The following is a 21309-nucleotide window of genomic DNA, read 5'->3' as shown; positions in this document are numbered from 1 at the left end:
GGGGGCGTGGCGTCGCGGGGGCGTGGCGAGGGAACGCGCGGCGGCAGCGGCGGGGGAGCGATGCGTGCGGCGGCCGCACGGGCCGCAATTTTCTTCCGGGGCGCGTCCCGCTGGGGGGGGTTCGCTTCCGGGACGGCGCTGCGGGCCCTTCCCACCCCCGCCAGGTCGGTACCGGTGCGGCGGGGCCCGGCGAGGCGGGGCGGGGCGGGGAAAGACGCGGGGAGGCCGGGCCCGCCCCGCCCGTCAGGAGCCGGCACGCCCGCGGGGGCCGGCGCAGAGGGTTCGCCGCCGCCCTCCTCCCCTCAGGGCCGCGGGGTAGGGGTCGCCGGGCCCGATCCCACCCCTCCCCGTCACCGGTTCCCCCCCCTTCCCTCCCGTCCCTTCTCCCGGGGGAGGGAGCGGCGCGGTGTCAGCCCCTGGCGGGGTGGCGGGGAGCGGTGATGGGCGGCGGGGTTCGGGGAGGGCGGGGTTCGGTTCCCTGCACCCCCGGGGCTGCGGGAGCTCCTGGGCAGCTGTCAGGGCTGAGGATGAAATGGTCCCAAGAGCGGGAGCCGGGGTCTGGATTGTGGTTTATGAGCGGTTAAAAGGGGGAAAAAAAGGAGTCCTGTTCAGTTTGCTGCTTTAACTGAGGCGGGGGAAGGTGAGGAAGGCAGCGTCTCTCTCTCGGTTTGGGATTACCGGTGGGTTTATCCTTATTCCGTAGTAAAGAAGTAGTCAGGCTCAGCAGTCTTTGGCAGTCCCAAACGCGGAGGTGTTGCAGCCTGACAGTTCCCTGACAAAGGTTCTGTGTCTGCTGTGGAGGTTCGAGGTTCTGTCCCAGCCCCTCAGCTGGGCCTGAGGGATGGAGAATTCCTGCTGCTCTCCGTGGTTCCGTTTGCCCCCCGGGGGGAAAGGTGTTTGCTGTGCTAAGGGCAAGTGTCTGCTGGTGACACTTCAGATGGTGATAAAGACAGAAGTGTCTCGATGTGTTCTCTGTGCTGAGGAGGAGATCCTGCAAATAAAAGCTGAGGTGATGGATATGCAGTCAAGAGCCAGTGAAGACAAAAAAAACCTGAGATGTCCTTACCCTGCCAGCAGTGTGCCTGTGAGAGACCCCTTGGATAGACACATCCCTGGGAGGACCAAAATCACCTTTTGATGAGGCTGGTTTGAACCAAAAAGAAAGATTTCCCCCTCGCCAGCCTCTGGCTGAGGCTGTCCCCAAAGTGTGTCAGAAACAGATCTCACATTTCCTCCATGCTGAGGGAACCCAGGCTCTGTGGGTCCTTTTCATCTGCCAGCAGCTGCTGATGGATTTTTCCCATCCTTCAAAGCAGAATCTCACAAAATATTGTTCTGTGCTCCCCGGGCAGCTGACTTCTGCCTGGGGCTGTACACAGCCACGCTCAGCTTCTGATAATTATTTTATTTTTTCTCTTTCTGTACTGAGCTGACCCCTGAAGGTGTGAACTGCCCCTATGAGCCAACCTGGGCGCTCGCTGCCTCCCCAGGGGTGCTTCACCTCCCAGGGGGTGCCTACCCACCCTCTGCTTGCCTTCCTTAAGAGAATGCAGGGGTTTTTTTCACTTCAGAAACTGGCATTTTGGAAAGATGATGAGGTCACAGGCCCCACAGTCCTGTAAACATTGGCTCATACGTGATTCTGGCCGTGTGAGAGTTCCTAACAGCATAAGTGAGCTTGTGTCAGATATACCAGCCCCATGCAAGAGAAATTCTGGTTAATTCTGGTTACTTTTGCTTCCATTTTTTATGTTAACGACCATGCTGACCTCAGGGGAAAATCACTTTGATAAGATTCCATGTTTCTCTGTGGTTTGGGGTGGGATGTCAAGTAATGGTTAGCTAATCCTGCTGCTGTAACCTTCTGCAAAACAAAGAATGATGTTCTTGACGTTCCTGATCATGCTCAGGAGAGCCCTATTCCTCTCTGCTACATTTTTTCTTTTCTTTTTTTCCTCCTAAAGGGGAAGGGGGCAAAAAGTTTTGAGGCCTTCTTACAACATCAGAAGAAAAAAGAAAACCAACAAGATAACATCCCCATTTGCTCCCCTTTGTGTGCTACTTTTAACGTTACAGGTAGGACAGATTTTCTGTGTCACTGTGCTTTGTGCATTTGAAGCTCTGCTCTAAATCTTGTGTTAATGCAGAACTGTGTGCCCTACTTCCTTGATTTTTGTGGCTTTTATTGCTTTGTTCTAAAGAAGGGGGGTGGGGAGAAGAAGCCTTAAGACACGGGGGCTGTTAAGCTGCACTTTGTGAAGTTTTGTGCACCCTGGAAGCAGGCAGTTGTTTAGGAACCTCCTTGCTTGCCTTCAGGAGATTGACAGGCTGTCCTGCAGCCTCAGGTTTAGTAACATGTTTTGCCAAGTTTGTGCAAAGTCAGCTTGGCCGTATGGACACGCAGTATCCTGCAGAGTTCATAAATGCTTTAAAAAACAAAGCTATCCAGAGGCATGGATGCTTTCCTCTGTGCCAGTCCCTTCAATTTGGAGATTTCTCAGAGCAGGCTCAATGACTCTTGGTATTCCCAGCCTGCCTGAAGTTGTTTTGGTATCTGCAGCACTCTGCTTAATCAACACTTCAGATGCCATCCAGCCTGGAAGCCATTCATGCCGTGAGTGCTCTTTAATAAACTTACTTACTTTCCTCCACCCCCTTCCCCTTTTTTTTTTTTTCTTTTTTAAGCAAGTTTACATCTAATTTTGGCTCATTCCAAATTTTTACCATATATGGTCAGGGCTCCTTTTCAGACTTTGTTGAAATGAATGTGATGATTATAGAAAAAATGAATTAAGGAAGGGAAAGGAGGAGAGCTCATTTGTTAATCCCCATTGTTCCCAAGTTGTCTGTTGCTGTGTGCAGTATCTCAAACCACACACACGTCAGCTGATTTAGCCAGAGAGTCACTTGTGCCCAGTGGGTGGCCTGATATGCTGGTGTTCCCAGCTGGATTCTGCTCTTTTTCTTTCACCCTCCTGTTGTGTATTTTCTGCCATGTGTAAAAAAACACCACCGATGATTAATATCTCGGTTTTAACGATGTACTTAAGATGCCTTGAGGTCAAACGTGTGGCAGTCAGCTTTTGAAAAGTCTCTGAGGAGGATTTAGGTCCCAGCATCTCCTTCCTGATTCCTGTTCTCCAAAGGAAGGATAACAACATTACTTTCCCTTTCCAAAGTGCTCGGAAGGTACAAGTGCAAAGTATTTTAATCCATTATGCAATCAGTCACCTATTTTTAGTACCTGAACCATTTTTAATGTTCTTTTTGCAATGCAAATTTGCTTCTACTAAGTCTGACAGAACGAACTGTTTCAAGCACTTAAGCCACAAGGAACAGGGAGTGGGGGATATGCTGGGGACTGGTTTCATGCAGCTCTTGTGGAAGGTAGGGTACAGCACAAAAGGATCAGAGAACTCCTGCGAGACGCTTGCACATTAAACGGTGAGAGACTTCTCTTCAAATCCCAGTGTTTCAGACTGCACGAAAGGAGGTGAAAAAAAACGTTTTATATGCAAAAGATAGACAAGCTCAGTTAATGATGGTATTTCCCCTCTTCTTTCCAGTAGGGCGGTGCACCTGCAACTGGGACAGCTATGGAGAAGAGCGGGAACATTCAGCTGGAGATTCCTGACTTCAGCAACTCTGTCCTGAGCCACCTGAACCAGTTACGCATGCAGGGTCGCCTCTGTGACATTGTGGTCAATGTCCAGGGGCAAGCATTCCGTGCTCACAAGGTGGTGCTGGCTGCCAGCTCGCCCTACTTCCGAGACCACATGTCCCTGAATGAGATGAGCACCGTTTCCATCTCTGTCATCAAGAACCCTTCTGTTTTTGAGCAGCTTCTCTCCTTTTGTTACACCGGCAGGATATGCCTCCAGCTGGCTGACATCATTAGTTACCTAACGGCCGCCAGCTTCTTGCAGATGCAGCACATCATAGACAAATGCACGCAGATTCTGGAAGGAATTCATTTCAAAATCAACGTGGCAGAGGTGGAAGCAGAGTTGAGCCAGACGACCAGGACAAAACATCAGGAGAGACCACCGGAGTCTCACCGGGTGACGCCGAATCTGAACCGTTCTCTGAGCCCGCGTCACAACACCCCGAAGGGGAGTCGCCTGGGCCAGGTCAGCACAGTGCTGGATATTAGGGAGCTCAGCCCACCCGAGGAGTCCACCAGCCCCCAGATAATCGAGCAGAGCTCAGATGTGGAGAGCAGGGAGCCCATACTACGGATTAACAGAGCAGGACAGTGGTATGTGGAGACGGGAATGGGGGACCGCGGGGGACGGAACGATGATGACATGAGGGTGCTGGGAGGAGTACGAATTAAAACAGAGAACCTGGAGGAGTGGCTTGGAGCAGAGCATCAGCCCTCAGGAGAAGATGGGAGCAGTGCTGAGGAGGTCACTGCTATGGTGATAGACACCACGGGCCACGGACCAATGGGCCAGGAGGCTTACGCCTTAGGGTCGTCTGGGGCCAAAGTGGTCAGGCCGACCAGCAGTGAGATTGACAGGTGAGTTTCTTTTAATTGCTGATCTTATTTGTAAAAGGAGGTGGTGCAAGATCTTCCCTTGGATAGGTTGGGTTGGTCTCTTGGGAACTCTTCCCTCCTTCTGTTGCCCTTGGCCATCTTATACATGAGTACTGAAAAGGTTTTTTTCTTGGTGTTAGGAAGCATATCCAGCTTGGGTTATAGTTTTTTGGCTGGGTGATGATCAGAGCAGGATCTCCAGGTACAGGCTAGCTTGGGAAATAAATTATTAGCACTCAGAGGTACATAGGTTGGGATTTCTACCTCTTGTTGTGTAGCTGAGGTGGAGCTTTTGTCTACAGTTGAGTCTCAGTAGGGATCGTGCTCAGCCTCGGAATTACCAAGGTCATGGACAATGTGTGGTACTCAAAGTGTCACTGCAATGGTGCCTTGTGGCCTGGACATCTGGGGGTCTTTTTGTTGGAGAAACAATCTTGTCACCAGCTGTAGGTCATGAGGAATTCTTCCTGGTGGTCCAGGACAGTGGTGAGTCATGGGTTCACATCTTCTGAAGCAGTTGAAGTGGGGAGCTTGCCAGCCTCTGCTGTTGTTTTGATTTATACCAAAGAGCAGAAAAGCCTCTACTGAAAATAGGTGGTGACATCTGCTGTGTTTTGATTCTCCATCCATTTGCTTCCCCTCCACTCCAATATTTGGTTCCTCACCCTTTGCTCAGGCCAGATAACAAGTCTGATAAAGGCAGAGCTGTTGTGTTTGGGGTTTTGTATTTGGGGAGTTTCCCCCCACATCTGCCTTTCTTCTAGTTCAGTCCCACTGGTCCCACAAGCAGGAGAGCCACCTGGAAACAGTGGATATTCTGTCACTTGTCACTTAATAAATGCATGTGTGAGAATGATCTTGAGCTGGCCCCTAAGGGAGTAATCCTTTCCTAGTTCCTTAAGTATTTTCCAAGGATCAGCTGGCCTCAAGCATCTCTTTTTGCACAGCACTCAGTATCCACTGTTTCCCACCTGGAGTCCATCACATGCCTTGAAAGGGGGAGGAGGGTGCAGGGTGCTGAATGAGAGAGGAGGTGCCCTTAGAGGAATGGTTTCTTCTGGTGGGCACCTGCTGAGTCAGTGGGCTCATGTTGGTTAACTTGAGATAGTGACCGAAAAGCTCTCTGCTACTGAACTGGAAGCCAAATGACCCAGTTTTATTTTTCAGATGTTAAGACTGAAACCACAGACCAGTCTGACTTGGTTTTTCCTTTATGCTTGCGCTGTTCCGCCTCCCGTGTGTTAGCTGGTGAGGACGAAGAGATGCTATACAGGTGCCTCTATTGCTCACCCGTTGTTCTAAACACTGTAGTGACCTGATGCCCATTAAATACTCCCTTTACACTCTTCCCCCACCCCACAGATTCAGCCCCTCTGGCAGCATGGTTGCTGTGGCTGAGCGGTACAGATCAAAAAGCGAATCTCCCGGGCGGATGGATGAGCCCAAGCAGCCCAGTTCCCAGGTAGGCAGATGAAGAAGCTTGCAAGTAAATCTTGGCATTGAAGGTGAAGCAGTCTGTGTCATGATGAAGTGTGTGATATTTTAGATTTGCAAGCAATACTCTGTGTGAAACAAGGACCTCTTACTGGAGCAAAAGGTTTAGTTGCTCACACAGAAAGCGTGTGCTGTCTGTATATGATTTAAAACTGATTTTGGCCATCACCTGGGATTTCAGCCAGAAACCTGGAAAACATGAGGAGTTTCTCTTGTTGTCTAAGGGCCTAAATGTCAACCCTCGTTCTGGGCAGGCCACCAATTCCTGAGGAGAAGCCCTGTTTGCCTGCAGAGTTGGAAATGCCCCAGAAACACTGACAGCAAATCCCTGAGCTGAGAGAGGAGGTGTTGGCTTCTGGGGAAGACTGAGGGGTGGCAACAGCTGAACCATTCCATGCCAGTTCCAAAACCATTCTGACAAGCCCTCCAGGCACTACACCAGTAAACCTTCAGGGCAGAATGTCAAAAGGCTGTGGGTTTGTACAGAGGTCTCTGCTCTGTCCCCGAGGGACTGTGTTGCACAGCAGAATTTGCAATGTAAAGTAGATAGGAAGTCTGCTTTCTTGGGGTACAGGCATAATTTTGGTTATGAGGGTGAGAAACACAGAAGTGCAGGAGAGCAATTGGCTGCAGGGTGCAGCAAAGTGGGGCATGGTGGTACCACCTGTGCCTAATCATTTTGATTTAATTTTTTTTGTTGTTGCATAGTCAGTATTGCAGTGCCACTAGTGCAAGTGTATCACCCAACACTATAGGAATCCTGTTGCATGCCTGGCAGATAAGTAACACTGCAGTTTGTAATCAGATGACTTCAGTGAAGACAGGCAAGGAATTACCAGGCTGCTTTGCCCTTGAGTAAGACCAAGTGAAGCAAAGGGAAAAAATCATAATTGCTGGCTGCTAACTTCCTAACACACTTCCATAAAACAAAAGATACCTTTTTGTTCCTGTTTTGCCAAAGCTTTGTTTTGTATGCTCAGAATACATTTAGGATATTCCAGGTCAAACTAACCCTCCAGGGCAAATGCAGCATACAAAGCAATTTTAGCTCAACATACAGAAAAGCTGCTGTTATTTCTCCAGTGTGAGATGGTCTCAAAGGTAAAACCATAGGGCTACCATGTACAGGCAAAGTATCATCAGAACCATGGAGTGGTTTGAGTTTGAAGGGACCTTAAAGACCATCTAGTCCAACAACCATGAGCACCTCCAGGTTGCTCCCAGCCCCATCCAACCTGGCCTTGAACACTTCCAGGGATGGGGCAGCCACAGCTTCTCTGGGCAACGTGGCCCAGTGTTTCACCACCCTTACAGTGAAGAATTGCACCTTCTACTCTTCTGATATTGCCATATTGATGATAAAAATAGCCAGTCCATGCTCTCTTCTCCCATAGAAGAGTGGAAAACAAGTACCACAACTTTGTGCTTACTCCTTACCAGCTCACCAGTGCTTTTGTGTGTGGATTCAGCAGCACCTGGCACAATGCCACCACTGCTGTCACCTGTGCAGCCCTGGCACTGGAGGAGGTGCCCTCCTGCTGTCACACTGGTTGCTTCTCCGTGTTTGGCATCATTGGGAAACAAACAGTGCAAGAACTGGGAGTGCAAATGCTGCACCCTTCAGCACAGAGGCATTCAGGAGACTCTGCTCATTCTGAGCATGACAGCCAGAAGTGGCTGTCCTAGAGCCCAAGCTTGTGGCTCAGAGTTTCTCTGGGCTGTTTAGGTCTCTGGCACAGAAAATAATGAGCCAGTGAGTCCTTGCTATGTGACTTGTGCAAGGCACACTAGCTCTCTGTGCTGCACATCCTGCATCACAGGGCTGGGATGGGTCACATGGCCATTTAGGCAAATGTGCTTCATTATAAATAAATACCCATGTGTCAAGTGACACCTGAGGAGTTTCAGATAAGATCTGTAGTTAATTTCACCTTTGTTTTACTGCAGGCTCATTAACTGGTTTGTTTTTTTGACCTTTAGAAAGTAAAAAAAAAAAAAATAAAATGCTGTCTACAGTATTTTAATTAAACTGACTCAAAAAGTGATGTGTATTGACACGTTTGATCCACAGCTCTGTCGGTGGCTGAGCACCCTCCTGACAAGGGCTGTTTTGTCTTCCCCAGATCTAGTGAGTGACTTGGCAGAAAGGGCCCCCATAGCAGAGGTTTCTAATTGATTGCTCATTTGTCTTCAGCCCCAAGGCTCCAGTTAAGTGCTTAAATGTGTGCTTGAGGTTGAAGACATTAGCGCTGCTGATTTCGAGGTTTGGCACGGGCCTCCCCTGTTTTACTGCCTGGATTTGGGCCCGATCTTTCTGGCAATTTGTTTCTGGCTGCTGGTTATTTCAATCCCTGCTGTTGCCTTTTGCAGGGGGAGGAATCAGCCATGCTGGGAGTGAGCGGTTACGTGGAATACCTCCGGGAGCAGGAGGTTTCGGAGCGCTGGTTCCGCTACAACCCGCGGCTCACTTGCATTTACTGCGCCAAATCCTTCAACCAGAAAGGCAGCCTGGACAGGCACATGCGTCTCCACATGGGCATCACCCCCTTTGTCTGCCGCATGTGTGGGAAGAAATACACCCGGAAGGATCAGCTGGAATATCACATCCGCAAGCACACGGGCAACAAGCCCTTTCACTGCCACGTCTGTGGCAAAAGCTTCCCTTTCCAGGCCATCCTCAACCAGCACTTTCGCAAGAACCACCCCGGCTGTTTGCCTCTGGAGGGGCCTCACAGCATCTCTCCCGAGACCACCGTCACCTCCCGGGGGCAGGCAGAGGAAGAGTCCCCCCCTCAGGAGGAGGCGGTCGCTGTGGGGGAGACGGCACAGGGATCTGTGTCCACAACTGGGCCAGATTGAAACAGGGCTGCAGAGGCTGGGGAGAAAGGACAGTCTTCCCAATTTTGGCTCTGAAGAGTCAGCACCAACCCGGCAGGCTGGTACTGTTAATTCGTGCAATGCCACCACTGGACAGAAGGAAGCTCCCAAGATGTTGCCAAAATTGCAAAATCTTTCTCTCTCTCTCTCTCTTTCTCTCACAGACCCACACACACGTTCGAAGTTTTTCTCCCTTATTCCTTCTTCTCTTGGAGGAAAACAAAACGACTGTGTCAATCAACTTCTTATTCAGGGATCGACAGGATTTTAACTTTTTTAATGTTCCATAGTGATCTGGGACGAGCAGTCATTTGTATTTCTCAACAGCATTTTGGCCCAGCAGGTAGGTCCCCACCAGCCACCAGCCTCTCCTGCGGCCTCACCGAATCTGCTGGTCCAGCTCAAGGGGAGAGCAGGTATGAGGTACCATTGCCTTTCTCCCACCTTCCCCAGGTAGCTGCCACGTTAAAGAAAATGAACAAGACTGTCGTGGTGGAACCTGCCTTGCCCAAGCATATTTAGCCTCGTCTTATTTTTTGGCGTGTGTCTTTTTACCTTTTTACTTAGACTTTCTTTTAGGGCTCTTGGCTCGCCTCTCCCAGGCGCGCAGCCTTCGAGGCCCCTTTTTAAAAGCGTGCAGGGCTATAAAGCGATGTTCTAGAGGTCAGCAACAATTTGAAGCACTTCAGCTACTGAAAGTGAAGTTGAGCAGCTGTGAGGTTTGCATGACTCGCGCTGGGAGAAGGGTTGGAGGGGTCTTTTGGAGGAGGTTGGCCTTTGCTGTTGCGGATCCAGAAAGTTCAGAGCACTCCGATGTCCTGGCCAGTGCACTGCCGTGTGCACTTCGGGTGTTGCTGAGCATTAGAAAGAATTTTTTCTGGACTGTGGACTTAGAGGCTGGCTACCAAAGTTGTCCTTCACCCCTGCTCTCCCCTCGACACGCACTTGATCTTTTATAACAGCAATATGGTATAGTGAAATACTATCGTCCCACCTGAGCAGTCGTGGGTGGTTGCTTTTAAACTTGTTTCTACAAACTAGTTTGATAACTTTTTTTATCAATGAAATGCAAAAAGAAAAGAAAACCCTACTTTATTTCCTTGTAACAGTTCGGGAAACCTAGAAGTGAATGGTTCCTAGAGCAATCACAACTCTGTCCCCTTGCATGGACTTAAACTTTTGTAATCTAAGCAGCTCTGATGTTTAGAGCAAGTTAAGCAAACCCAGAGACATCCCTGCCAGTGTACTGTAGGTGTTTGCACGTACTTACATGTTTCATAAGCAGAAAAGCATGGGACAGGTAGGTAAGAGCAAATATCCGTACATCTTTTGAAGAAGTCTTTTAAAAAATATGCAATACTTTGAGAGTTTTTTCTGGTTCTGATGCTGAGTTGTTCGTGGTGGAAGGGGAAAATGAATGACAGGTTGTGCAGATTTGGTCTGGGAGAGGAAGTTTGGTTGAAGGAGTTCTCTCGAGGATGCATAATGTATACAATAAGGAAGGATGAAGTTTTGAGTCTTAAGGTGTTGGGAGGACCAATGAGACATTGGAAAAGGAACAAACTGCATCTTGCTTTGGCAGACCAAGCCAGGTGAGCAGTGAGCATGGGCTTGGAGGGCAGAAGACTTGCCAAGTGAAAATAAAGCTTGCCCTATAGTCTGACTGAACAGTTTGGGGCACATGAAACTAGAGGATCTTCCAACCCAAACCATTCTGTGATACCCACCTTGCTCTCCCCACCTGCAAACTGGGACTTGGAATCATTTTCCTGCCCCTTCACAGGGGAGAATCTGGAGAGGGGTGATGTATTCTTACCTTGCTTTGTATATTTTTCTCTGAAGTGATGGGTCTCACTGTTCCTCCCACATCTCTCTCCAAAAGCAGGTGTGGCTCCAAAGTGGGGTTTTTTGGAGTGTGTGGGTAAAGGAAGGACTTGGTGCCAGGATCATGTGTAACGGGTGTGTGCTTCTTAGACAGGAACCCTTGTAAGTGTTCTGAGCCAGGCACCCGTAAAGTACAATTTCATTGAACATTTCAAACAGGAAAGCTGATAATTACATCTCTGTTTTCCTGTCCCTTCTTCCTCCTCTCCTGTCAAGTGCACCTTCACGAAGTGAATGATTTTCTAAGCAGCCACCTGAAGGACCAGCCCTGTGGGGTTTCCTGTCAAAGGTCAAACAGGATTGTACCAAACAGTAAGGTTACCAGAGAGCAGTTAGTTGCAGAAGATGAGAGATAAGAGGGTGGCTAAGGTAGGTTTTGTTGCAATTGAGGTGCAGGGAGGAGTGGAGATGTGCAGAGTATGCTGCTTTAGTCATAGCTTTTGAAGTTACCAAAAATCAAAAAGAAACAAGTTAAAAACTTCTAAATCCTATCCTGTTCACACTAGAGAGCATCAAAAGTTACTTTTTAGTTGCTTAAAAGATTTTTAAGTGTTTAAAAATAGAACTTTTAAAAGAATACTACCAAACTATAAAAACATAAAATTATTTATATACATATATTATATATAAATATAGTGGGAAAGTTTCCCTGCTAAGCTTGCTGTGAAGATAAGGGTGAAGGTGCAGTAACTGCTAAATAAGCAACATTTTTCTGAAACAGATGGCAACCCATCCATCAAAGCATAGTGATGAAGGGCTGACATAAAACAGCGAATGCCTTTAGTCATATGGCAGAGCTGTGAGTTTCTTGAGCAGGTTTTTGGTTTACTGTTGTGATACTGTGAACAGAGGAGCATCCTGACAGTCCAGGATGCCAGCAGTGTGTCCCATTTTGCTGATTCTCTTACTTTCAATTGGCCTGGTGAAAAACATGAAATTGGTCCTTCATATTGTACTAGGCTAGTCTGAAAACAAAGCTTGTGAAAGAATTGGGGTTTTTTTTCCTCTTTTATGTTTTGGTTTGGGTTTTTTTTTTCTTTTGGTTTTTTTTGGGTTTTGGGGTTTGTTGTTTTTTGGTTTTTTGTTTTTTTCTTTTGGTGCAGAGGTTGCCACTGTATAAACAATCATTTCTGATTGCATGCAAAAGAGCCAATATTCTTGCCTGGGCCTCGCTGAGGTGAAGTTTATAGCTTGTAGCTAGAGTCAGTATAAGGTATGGTAGTGGGAATCATTTTAATATTATTTCTGTACATTTAATGGATGTGTATGTGTATGTATGTGTGGGAATCATGGTGTCTGTAATGTTTTTCTTGAACAGCACCGAAAGCAGTTCAGGCCCAACTGCACTAGAAGGTGGAGTTCAGAGGAATTGTTTCTTAATCTTCTCTTTCAGTGGTTGATTTCTTCAGTGCAGATAAAGCCAAGGTTTGAGGAAAAAAAAAAAGAAAAAAAAAAGGGTTGGAGGTCATATACAATATGGAAAACCTTATGTGAATTTTCTGGCAGTGGTGTAGCTACTTGGAGCTGCTCTCCATAGCAGAGTGATCCCATCTTTTGTTTCCTCTCCATTGCCAAACCATGTAGCTCCTGACAGTTGCACTGATGCTGTGGAGAGTCAGATGCTAACTTTCCAAATGTGAATGCTTCTGCAATGGGTTGAGGCATGGCTTTGCATTCCCACGTCTAGCTGCAGCTTTCTCCCCTCTGCCAAAACTGATTTCAACTGTGATTTTTAGGAGGATGTGAAGAGAGCTCTGTTGTATTTTAATACCTCTGTATGTAACATTTCTCTCCTCTTCAGAGTTAGGGCAACGGGGGGAACACTCTGTTTCTGCAGTTTTCTTTCTCACAGGAGGAACACATTTCTTAGTCCTTTGCTGTGGCAGAGAAACCTTCCAAATGTGAAGTGTTGCAGTTATTTCCTTGAACCTGCAAAAGGCCCCTGTGCCAAGTCACAGCAGAGTGACATGACATTTGCCATGTCCATTTCCTGCTGCTGCCAGGTTCCCTGTGAATAGCTGTGAAAACAACCAGAACTCTGTTAATTCTGTGCTGCTGCTTTGAGAAGAAGCTAAAAATCATCCTTTCAGGAGGATGAGTGATGTGAAGCTGGGAGAGGAAAGAAAAGCAGGTCTTTTTGCTTTCTTGCAAAAGGAAGGTTGTAAAGCAAACTCTTCTCCTTTCCAGCAGCCAGACAGAGAGGGATGGTCAAGGAGGTTTCTTGAAGTGTGAATTTATGACAGGAGGCTGAGAACTCACTTAGAACCTTTTACTAAGATCCAGGGATATCACAGCCTGGTAGGGGTCTGAGCAGCCAGTGTAGGTGGGCAATCCCTCACTTGTCCTCCCAGCATTGTCTGGTCCTTTACCTACATCTTCTCTTCAAGCTGTGATCTGTGTCATTTAACTTTCAGAAATTTGGGATAGGAAGAATAGAAAGAGTTTTGTGTCTGCTGCTCTTTTAAAGCCAGCCAAGGTCACTGGTGACTGTTCCCATCTAACAGGTATTCAGAGCTTGAATTGCATTTGGAACAAGCTGCAGTCTTGCTGAAGAGCCTAGCAGGCTGGGCTTGGGAAGGAGGGCACAGAGCCAGGATTTCAGCTCTCAGTGTGATCAGGGTTGAAGTAAATGGATGGGACAGATCTCCTGATTGTCCTGTTCTTGGTTTGTGAGAGCTAAGTGACTTTGTTTTCCTGGGCAGGCCATCCCATGCCTCCTTAGTGTTATTTAAAAGTGTGATACCCAGTTGGATAAATGATTCAAAGCACTCTGCCTTCCAGCAGAGTCCTTCTGCCACCTTGGGGCAGATTCAGCCTTGAGGTTGCATTTGCCAGAGCAGAGCTGGAGCTTTTATTTGCTGCTGACTTCCTCTCTCCTGCAGAACCCAAGGTATAAATAGGACAGCTGAAAAAGTGCAGTTTGTTTAGATGGAAGGCAGCTTGTGAGGTAGACTGTGTCATGCATATTTAAAACCAACAAAAATCAGTACTCCTTCATCTTATTATTTAAACTTTATCAACATCTGCTCTTTGATCCATGACATGCTGGCCAATTTAGTCAGATCAGCATCCGAGTGTTTCTGCAGATTAGTGACACCCAATGCTGTTCTTGCTTTACTGGAAATATTTTTGGGATGGGAGAAATCAAGGAGCAGCAAATCAGGAAACTTCTATTTTTTGTCAAGGCTTGGGCTCTGAATTTCCCCTGAGCCCAGAGCTAGGACTGCAGTCAGAGAGTGTGAGGTTTTGCAGTGGAGCTGCCCCTGACCACCAGTGTAGCCTCATCTGGTGCTAATGATATCCTCAAGGATGAGCATTCCTCCTGTCACGAGGTGAGATCCATGCAGAGAGTTTTGATGGCTTCAGTGGAAGGTCCTAAAGAGGAGCTAAGTAGATGTATTTAATGATTGTCATTCGAAGGATGTTATAATGTAAAATACATATATATGTATTTACATTTTTATATATATTTGTAACCAAATAAAAGCTAGAACTATGCAAACACTACTGGCTGCTGCTTGAAACTAACGTCTTACCAGAACATTTTGGAATAGAGTAGATTTAGAGTAGATTTGGGGCTTGTTTGTTTGTTTGTTTGTTTTTTAAACAGAATGCAGCAGACCAAAGTTTTGCTGCACTTAGTCTTATTAGAAGCATAGGTTATTCCTAATCTGGAACCCACTCAAGTGGGTTATAAAATTACCTGAAGGGTCCTACCATCTCTAAAATATTTCCATCTGCTGAAAGGCTTTATTTTGCAAAACTAGGAAACATAGAGGCTGGGACTAGGAGAGATTGAAAGTGATGTTTGGGATGAGTTAGAAGAGAAGGAGAATCAAGAAAAGACTGGGAGGATTTGCTTATGGATGTAGGATTGAGTTGGCTTCAAGGAATCTTCCTACTTGTGGAAATGTAGGGAGGCAGCAATTGAAGCATCACCAGGCTGAATTCTGGTCCCAATGGAGGTATCAGAAATCTTCCTGCTGAATCTGATGGTACTGGAGTTTAGGCTGCTGGGACAAATCTCACATTTCAACCATTTCTTTGTGTCAGATCCGATCTTTGCTTTTAGGATTATCTACAGTATATCCAACTGTAACCTTCAGAGATCTTTGACTTTATATTCCTGAGGACTGTAGAAAATTCAGGTTTCCTATAACATTATCCTCATCCCAACTGTGAACAAGTTACTACTGCTTCTTATAATTTATTGTCCTTCTCTTCCTGAGTGTCTGTGTGATCCAGCTGTTCACCAGCGCCGCCTTCCAGTGCTTCATTAGCTTTTATGCACAGGGAATTGTTGCAATGGATAAGTTGACCATGCTAGTTGGAAGAGTAGAAGCCTTTGGAGAATGACTTGCTTCCTCTAGCTGTTGTTAGGGAGTGCACACACACATACCTGTATATACATATATGTATACATATATAAAATGTTTCAATATAAACTCATTTAGCATTATTCTTATTTAATTTATATTTTAACCCAGTTGTAAACCAAAGTATTACAGCTTGTGAAATTATGTCTCTCAAAAATAGGAGGAACCTTTTTAGTTGAGAGCTCTGAAAGATGTTTGCTGACAAAAAAACATGAATACAAATAAGACTTGTGCTGCTGAATCCTGGAGATTTGAAGCCTCAGAAGGTTTTAAAACTTGGTGGATTAAGTTTGATGGTGGGGAGGCAGTGTGGGTTACCATTTTAAAACACTGTTGTGTTGGGTTTTTTCCCTATGCAATATAACTTGGCATTGGAGGGACTGCTACACAAGCAGCAAGGCATCTGATGGAGACAAGGCACATGGTTAAAGCCAAGTGGGTGACATCAGGTAGTGCTGTTTGGTGTCTTCTGCTCACAGCTCTGGATTGAGCTGAGCTGTCTTCAACTCTGGGCATCTCAGTACCACCTTGTCTCATGACCCTGCAGGGGTTGGTCAGTTGATGGTTTGTGTGAGAGCATTAAGGATGTGACTTGGCAGCATTTCTGATGCTGGGCATTTCCAGCAGAATCACTCTGGGTCTCTGCCACGCTGCTGTGCCTGCTGGTCACAAAACCCAGGGCTTCTGCCCAGCCTCTTGAATTAGGATTCTTTAAGGAAACACAAGGACTTGCCTACCAGAATGCCTCCAGGAAATCCCCTGCAAGGGAAAATGAGGGAGGAATTTAGGTGCAGGTTTGCTGTCAAATGGATCTGATTTTCCTCTTACATGGATCTAAGGTGATTCCACATGTCCTGTACCTGACTCCTTCTTTATATAAATGCAGGGTTTGGATGAATTTTTGTAAACAGGTGTAGAAAAGATGGGATTGGCTATCTCAGTGCTGGCACTGCTTCTGCCTGTGTCCCTTTTGGCTTGCAGTTTCTTGCTGTGGTGTCTAACAAGAGTTGGAGCTGAGAGGTGTTTGTTGAGACCCAAGTTCAGCTGCCACCAACCAGGTGCTCCTGGGCCTTGGCTCCTCAGTGCTGTCACCCTCATAAAGGTGGTGGGCCTTCTGAAGGCTTGGAAATGGCAATGTTTTTCATGGTACTTAACAGTTTTGTAGCAAAATCAGTATGTTCTGGCAAGCCTAGAAATAATGAGAAAATAATCCAACTAGTTTGGGAGCTGGAGAGAGAAAAGGCTGCAGAAAAAAACACTAATGTATTTTGTGTCTAATGCACAGTTCTAGCAAACAGGCTATTTACTGATGTTTAGAGATGGTTGTTGTTGGGTTTTTAATGTAACTTCTGTGGAGGTACATGTTCTTCTGTCCCCAGTGGAAACAAATTAGCTCAAAGACAGAATCTTGCCAGGGACTAATTGCTCTTCAGAGGAATTAGCAAATGCTCTGAGCAAATTCACCTCTAACAGCCTCCCACAGGCTGTGCTTCATCTTCCTCTCCTGCTCCACCCACACTGGAGTCTTTTATAGAAGGTTACCCAGTGTCCCTCATATTCAGCAGGTCCACCTACCCCTAGTGATTAAGTTCATTTAATACTCCCCAGCAGGATTAATTACACACATGCACCTCACTGTATACCAAGCACTCTGCCAGCCACATGCAATACAATTTTTAGACACTAGATCTGGCAAATATAAAAAGACTGTAAGCTAATCTCTTTCTAATTGTAGTCACCAGGTACCACAGGTTGAGTACAAGACCCTTTCTGTGCCAGGTGCTATAGGAATGGGTATGATCATCATCCATCAGCTCAAATTCCTTTGGATTGAGGCATCCTGTAAGCAATGCCATTGCAAAGGTGCTTCTCAGGGCAGCTGTGAGGAGAACCTGGTCTGATACCAGAAAAAGGAAAAGCATGCTCAGAAGAGGAGAGGTATCTTAGACCAAGCACTGGCTGCTAATTGAGCAGGAAAGAGCTATTTGATTGAGACAGTGGTCTGCATGAAGAGTTTTGGTCTGAAGTTTGCTTTTGTTTCAGTACTATCTCCTTTACTTATGTTATTTCTTCTATTTAAACTCAGTAGCCAAGGGGAGGCTGCAGAGAAGATGGAGCCAAACCCTTCTCAGAGGTACAGGATGGAAGGAGGAGCAGCAGGAGGCAGAAGTTTATACAAGGCAGGTTTAGGTTAGGTATTACAGGCTGGGTTTTTTCACCACGAATATGGCCAAACTGGACTGGAACAGGGTGTCCAGAGAGGCTGGGAAATCTCCATACTGGAAATAACCCAGACTTGAGCAGGCATGACCCTGAGTGACCTGCTAGAAGTGAACCCAGCTGCGAGGGGGAGGCAGCTCTGTGACCCATGGGCCTCCCTCCCTCCCTGATTCTGGACTTCTATGTCACTCACCTGGAGTATAAACTCTTTCCCCACTGGAGGCTACACTGCATAATACAAAACTAAGGGATAAAGGTTTTTATCCCACCAGTGCATTTCCAGTTATGCTTTTTTTTACACTTAACAGTAATTAATCTGTTAAATAACATCTTGTCTGCCAGGGTCTATGGAGAAGTCCAGCTGCTCCCCATGTGTGAGTGCTGTCTCCAAGTCCTTGTTTCCATAAGACTATGGCAAGCTGTATTTTTATCTTTCTTTTTTTTTTTTTTTTTTTAGTATTATAATATAAAAATGATCAGCTTTAACAGGCTTCCTAGTTCATATAAGTTAAGCTTTTGAAACATATTCAGGTATCTTTTAAATACTGCTGTGTAAGTTCCTTGTTTAATCTGACATATTCTGATTTATTATTTTACTGCAGTTATCTAAGGCAGTACTTTAAAAAAAAAAACAGTGCATTATTATTTTGCAGACTGTCAGCTATGTTAAGGCTCCAGTTTTATTTAGTTTTTTTCTATGTACTTAACCTCCCTCTCAGATACATGGTTAAATGTTTTCATTATTTTTATATTTCAGTGAAGCTTATTTATTTAAATGTTATCTTTGCAGTCAGACCCAATACTATTGGCTATGAAACTGTGAAACAATTAGGAATAAAAATGAAGCTCGATTGGTTAGTTCTACTACTGGGTGTAAAGTACAAGAAAGCAGCAGCATAAAAAGGAAAAAAAGTATAACTAAAATTCCTTGGTTGGGGGTGGGGAGCTGGGGAAGGAGTCACAAAACTACAGCTGGGAAACTTCTTGGAATTGAGTTTTAACCTGATGATGTTACTTCACTTGTTCCCCATTTGGTCAAGTCCAAAGGCTATGTCTTGAGACCAGAGGATGATTGTCTGGGTCTGTTCCTTCTCCTGCATGTCTAAGGGCATTGGTTTGGTGCAGGAGTTTGTGCTCCCACAACGCTATTTGCTTCGAGTTTAGGTGTCTAAGGAAACTCTATGGATTACTGTGAAGCTTTTATTTAATATTTCATTGCATGTCAGTAACTGAACACAACTCCTGGCTTACCAGAGGTGATGGGGAAGAGGGAAATGCCATTTTGGCCTGGGGGCTGAGAGCTGCAGCCTCCACTCACAAAAGCTGGCAGTGCCATCCTCCCACTCACAGCTTTGGTTTTGGGAAGGGGTGGAAAGCTTTGTCACCCTTGCTGTCCCCTTGCCCGTGGGGCTTTTCAGTTGGCTGGAGGCAAGGGGAATCAATCCTAAAGTTTGTTCTGTAAAACACAGGGGTTTTGTTCCCACAGCCTGTCATCAGCGTGTGTGTTTGCAGAGCTCTGAGGGGTATTCAGAGAATGATGTATGTGGTGCACAGGCACTTTCTCAAATGGTAGAAGGTTTCCAAAGTCAGGCTTATGCTGTTGGGGGAATCAGCAGATCTGGATTTAGGATGGAGAGCAGAATTTTGTGATACCCTTTCCTTAAGACTGATTCCTTAAGACTGATTCCTGACTGATTCCTGACAGCTTCCATGGTTGTGTTGTCACAGGGCAAGTGGCTGTGGGAAATACTCTAAAGTGAAAAGGGAGTGTTGTCATTCAAATAATGCATGCTTCTTATGTGTTTGTGTATGTAATATTGCTAAAAGGAGAGGCCACAGGGTATGAAAGTAATCCTCAGTGGCAAAACAGGGACTTATCTGAATAAGCTCTTTAAAAGCTGAGTTAGGAAGAGAATCACACACGGCTGCATCTTCTTGCAGTAGCAGATTCCACCCCTTGTGCCCCACACTTGCAGGGAGGGTTAGCAAAAGGCAGGAGATCACTGTTTATCAGAGGTTAGCTGACAGAAACAACACAAGCTACTCAGAGTACTGCTTTGGTCTGAAAAGGGAGGAGAATGGATGTGGTTTTTCACCTAGACCTCTGGTATCTTAAACCCTAGGTGAAGCTCCCACGAGCTCTGCCCTGGTTGTCCCCAAAGCTGCCCTCTGCCCCCTCCTTTCCTTGCTCCCACCCCCACCTTTCCTGTACAACACTGTGAATATGACACCAGTAGCTCTTTTTTCATGTTTCCACTCAAACTGCTCAGAGCATGAAACACTGTCCTGCGCTGTCACACGCTGATGCTGTAGCAGAGAGCCCTGTTAAGCTGAACAGGAACCCCCAGACAGGGACCCTGGTGATTGAGCACTTCCTTGCCGAGCAGTTGAAGAGAATTCTAACAAGAATTAACAACTGAAGTCGCTTTGTGTAGCAATTTGCTCATCAAATTTGATTTTATAACAAACTAAACTGACAATCAATTTCTAAAATGTAAAAGCCTCTTAGAGGGAATAGTCAAGTATGTCTTCAACAGAGAGATTTAACCAGGATAACTTACAATAAAGAGCACAGGATTTTTTTTTTTTCTTCCTTTTCTTGAGTAATCACTCCAGATACCGAGTTGTGTTAAGCAGCAGAAGCTTCACAGGACATTAACTACCTCTCTCTCTTGGAGTGCTGAGGTTACCACACTACACACTCTATCAGCAAAGCTTTCACTTAAAACAGATTTGTTTTCCTTACCTCTGTGTTTAAGAAATGCAGGTCTGCTCTGTAAAGTGACTCTATGAAAATGGCATCTGGCAGGAGCAGGGGAAAGGCCTTTCAGGGGCTCTTGTCCCTCTTGGACACCACTTTCTCACTCCGACCCTTGCAGGTTTGCTCTGGGGCTGTGACAGTTCAGGGTGGATTTGTTAATTTTATGTATTCTGCATAAAAGCAAACTGTCCCATGGGCCAAAGGCTGCTGCCAGAGCTGCAAGGCTGCAGGCTCAGCTTCCTGCACTGGGAAATTAATTAATGGTGTGGAAGGTCAGAGAATCCATCTCCCTCCTGCCTTCAAGGGAGCAGGCTGCAGTCAAAAAAAAAAAAAAGCAATAAAACAAAAAACAGAACTCTTTTATATGTTGCTCATTAGTCAGCAGATCTGACTCTGCAAATTTATATATCTATATATATATACACAAATACAGAGAGCAGATCTCTCACGTGAAAAGGTGCCATTTTTTTTTCTAAAGAGTCTCTTTCCAAACTAGAACAGCACTTTAAATAGGTTCCTCTTTAAAAAAAAAATTAAAAAAAAGAAAAAAAAAAGAAAAAAAGAAAAAACTAAAAAAAAATATAAGAAAACCCCTTTACTGAAGAAATGCACTTTAAATCCTAAGATGAGTATGGCTGTTGCTGGCTTTTGTCACAGCTGTACAGGTGGGTGGCTCCTTGTCAGCCAGAGCCCGGGAGGGAGCGACGTTGCCGGACCCTCGGCCCCGCAGCTCTACCTCCCGCTCCCGCAGCCCTCCCGGCCTGGCACTGCCCATGCCACCAGCTGGAGCTCCCCCACCACCACCACGGCAGCCCTGGCTGCAGCTCAGCCATGCTGTAGCACCAACAGGACCCTCCTGCATCGGCCTGTTGGAATCCTTTTGTAATCGGTCAAGGAAAAAACCCACCTTTGCCTGTAAAGAGTATCGGAACCCCAGCGGTAGCAGATCAGAAGTTAAACTCAGTGACAAGGCAGCAGCAAAGCCACAGCAAAGTTGTTACTGGGGTCATGGGGTCTTTTTCCATAATGTGGTTATGGAGCTCTAGTCAGTTCAGTATTTTCTTTTTTTTTGTTTTGTTTGTTTGTTTTTTAAATCCAAGTTTGTCTGTCCCACATTGATTCTGCTCTGAGCTGGTTTGCAGAGTAACCATTTGTAA

At 46.1% G+C, this 21309-nt stretch overlaps 1 protein-coding gene across 5 annotated transcripts; it reads left to right on the top strand.

Annotated features, from left to right (window-relative positions):
- Positions 1-22: 22 nt before the first annotated feature.
- ZBTB37 (zinc finger and BTB domain containing 37) lies at positions 23-20685 on the top strand. Of its 5 annotated transcripts, none has more exons than XM_030455225.1 (5): positions 23-164; positions 1965-2076; positions 3567-4522; positions 5903-6002; positions 8405-20685. In XM_030455225.1, the coding sequence occupies exons 3-5, from the start codon at positions 3597-3599 to the stop codon at positions 8891-8893; spliced, it is 1515 nt and encodes a 504-aa protein (XP_030311085.1). In that variant the 5' UTR covers positions 23-164; positions 1965-2076; positions 3567-3596; the 3' UTR covers positions 8894-20685. The 5 variants fall into 5 exon arrangements, with proteins under 5 accessions (XP_030311085.1, XP_030311084.1, XP_030311087.1 ...); XM_030455224.1 differs by having other exon boundaries at positions 54-164; positions 3570-4522; XM_030455227.1 differs by lacking the exon at positions 23-164 and adding an exon at positions 249-315 and having other exon boundaries at positions 3570-4522.
- Positions 20686-21309: the final 624 nt, after the last annotated feature.

Source organism: Calypte anna, chromosome 8 (genome assembly GCF_003957555.1).
Source record: "Calypte anna isolate BGI_N300 chromosome 8, bCalAnn1_v1.p, whole genome shotgun sequence".
Lineage (NCBI taxonomy): Eukaryota > Metazoa > Chordata > Aves > Apodiformes > Trochilidae > Calypte > Calypte anna.
Note: the sequence above shows the minus strand (reverse complement) of the source record. Positions and strands in the feature narration are given on the sequence as shown.

What these genes read in the sequence shown, in the direction of transcription:
- ZBTB37 (XM_030455224.1), top strand. Translation starts at nt 61, where the DNA reads ATGCGTGCGGCGGCCGCACGGGCCGCAATTTTCTTCCGGGGCGCGTCC. An exon ending in ACCAGCAGTGAGATTGACAG is followed by an intron (nt 4,523 to 5,902) that starts GTGAGTTTCTTT and finishes CCCACCCCACAG; the next exon opens with ATTCAGCCCCTCTGGCAGCA. An exon ending in CCAAGCAGCCCAGTTCCCAG is followed by an intron (nt 6,003 to 8,404) that starts GTAGGCAGATGA and finishes TGCCTTTTGCAG; the next exon opens with GGGGAGGAATCAGCCATGCT.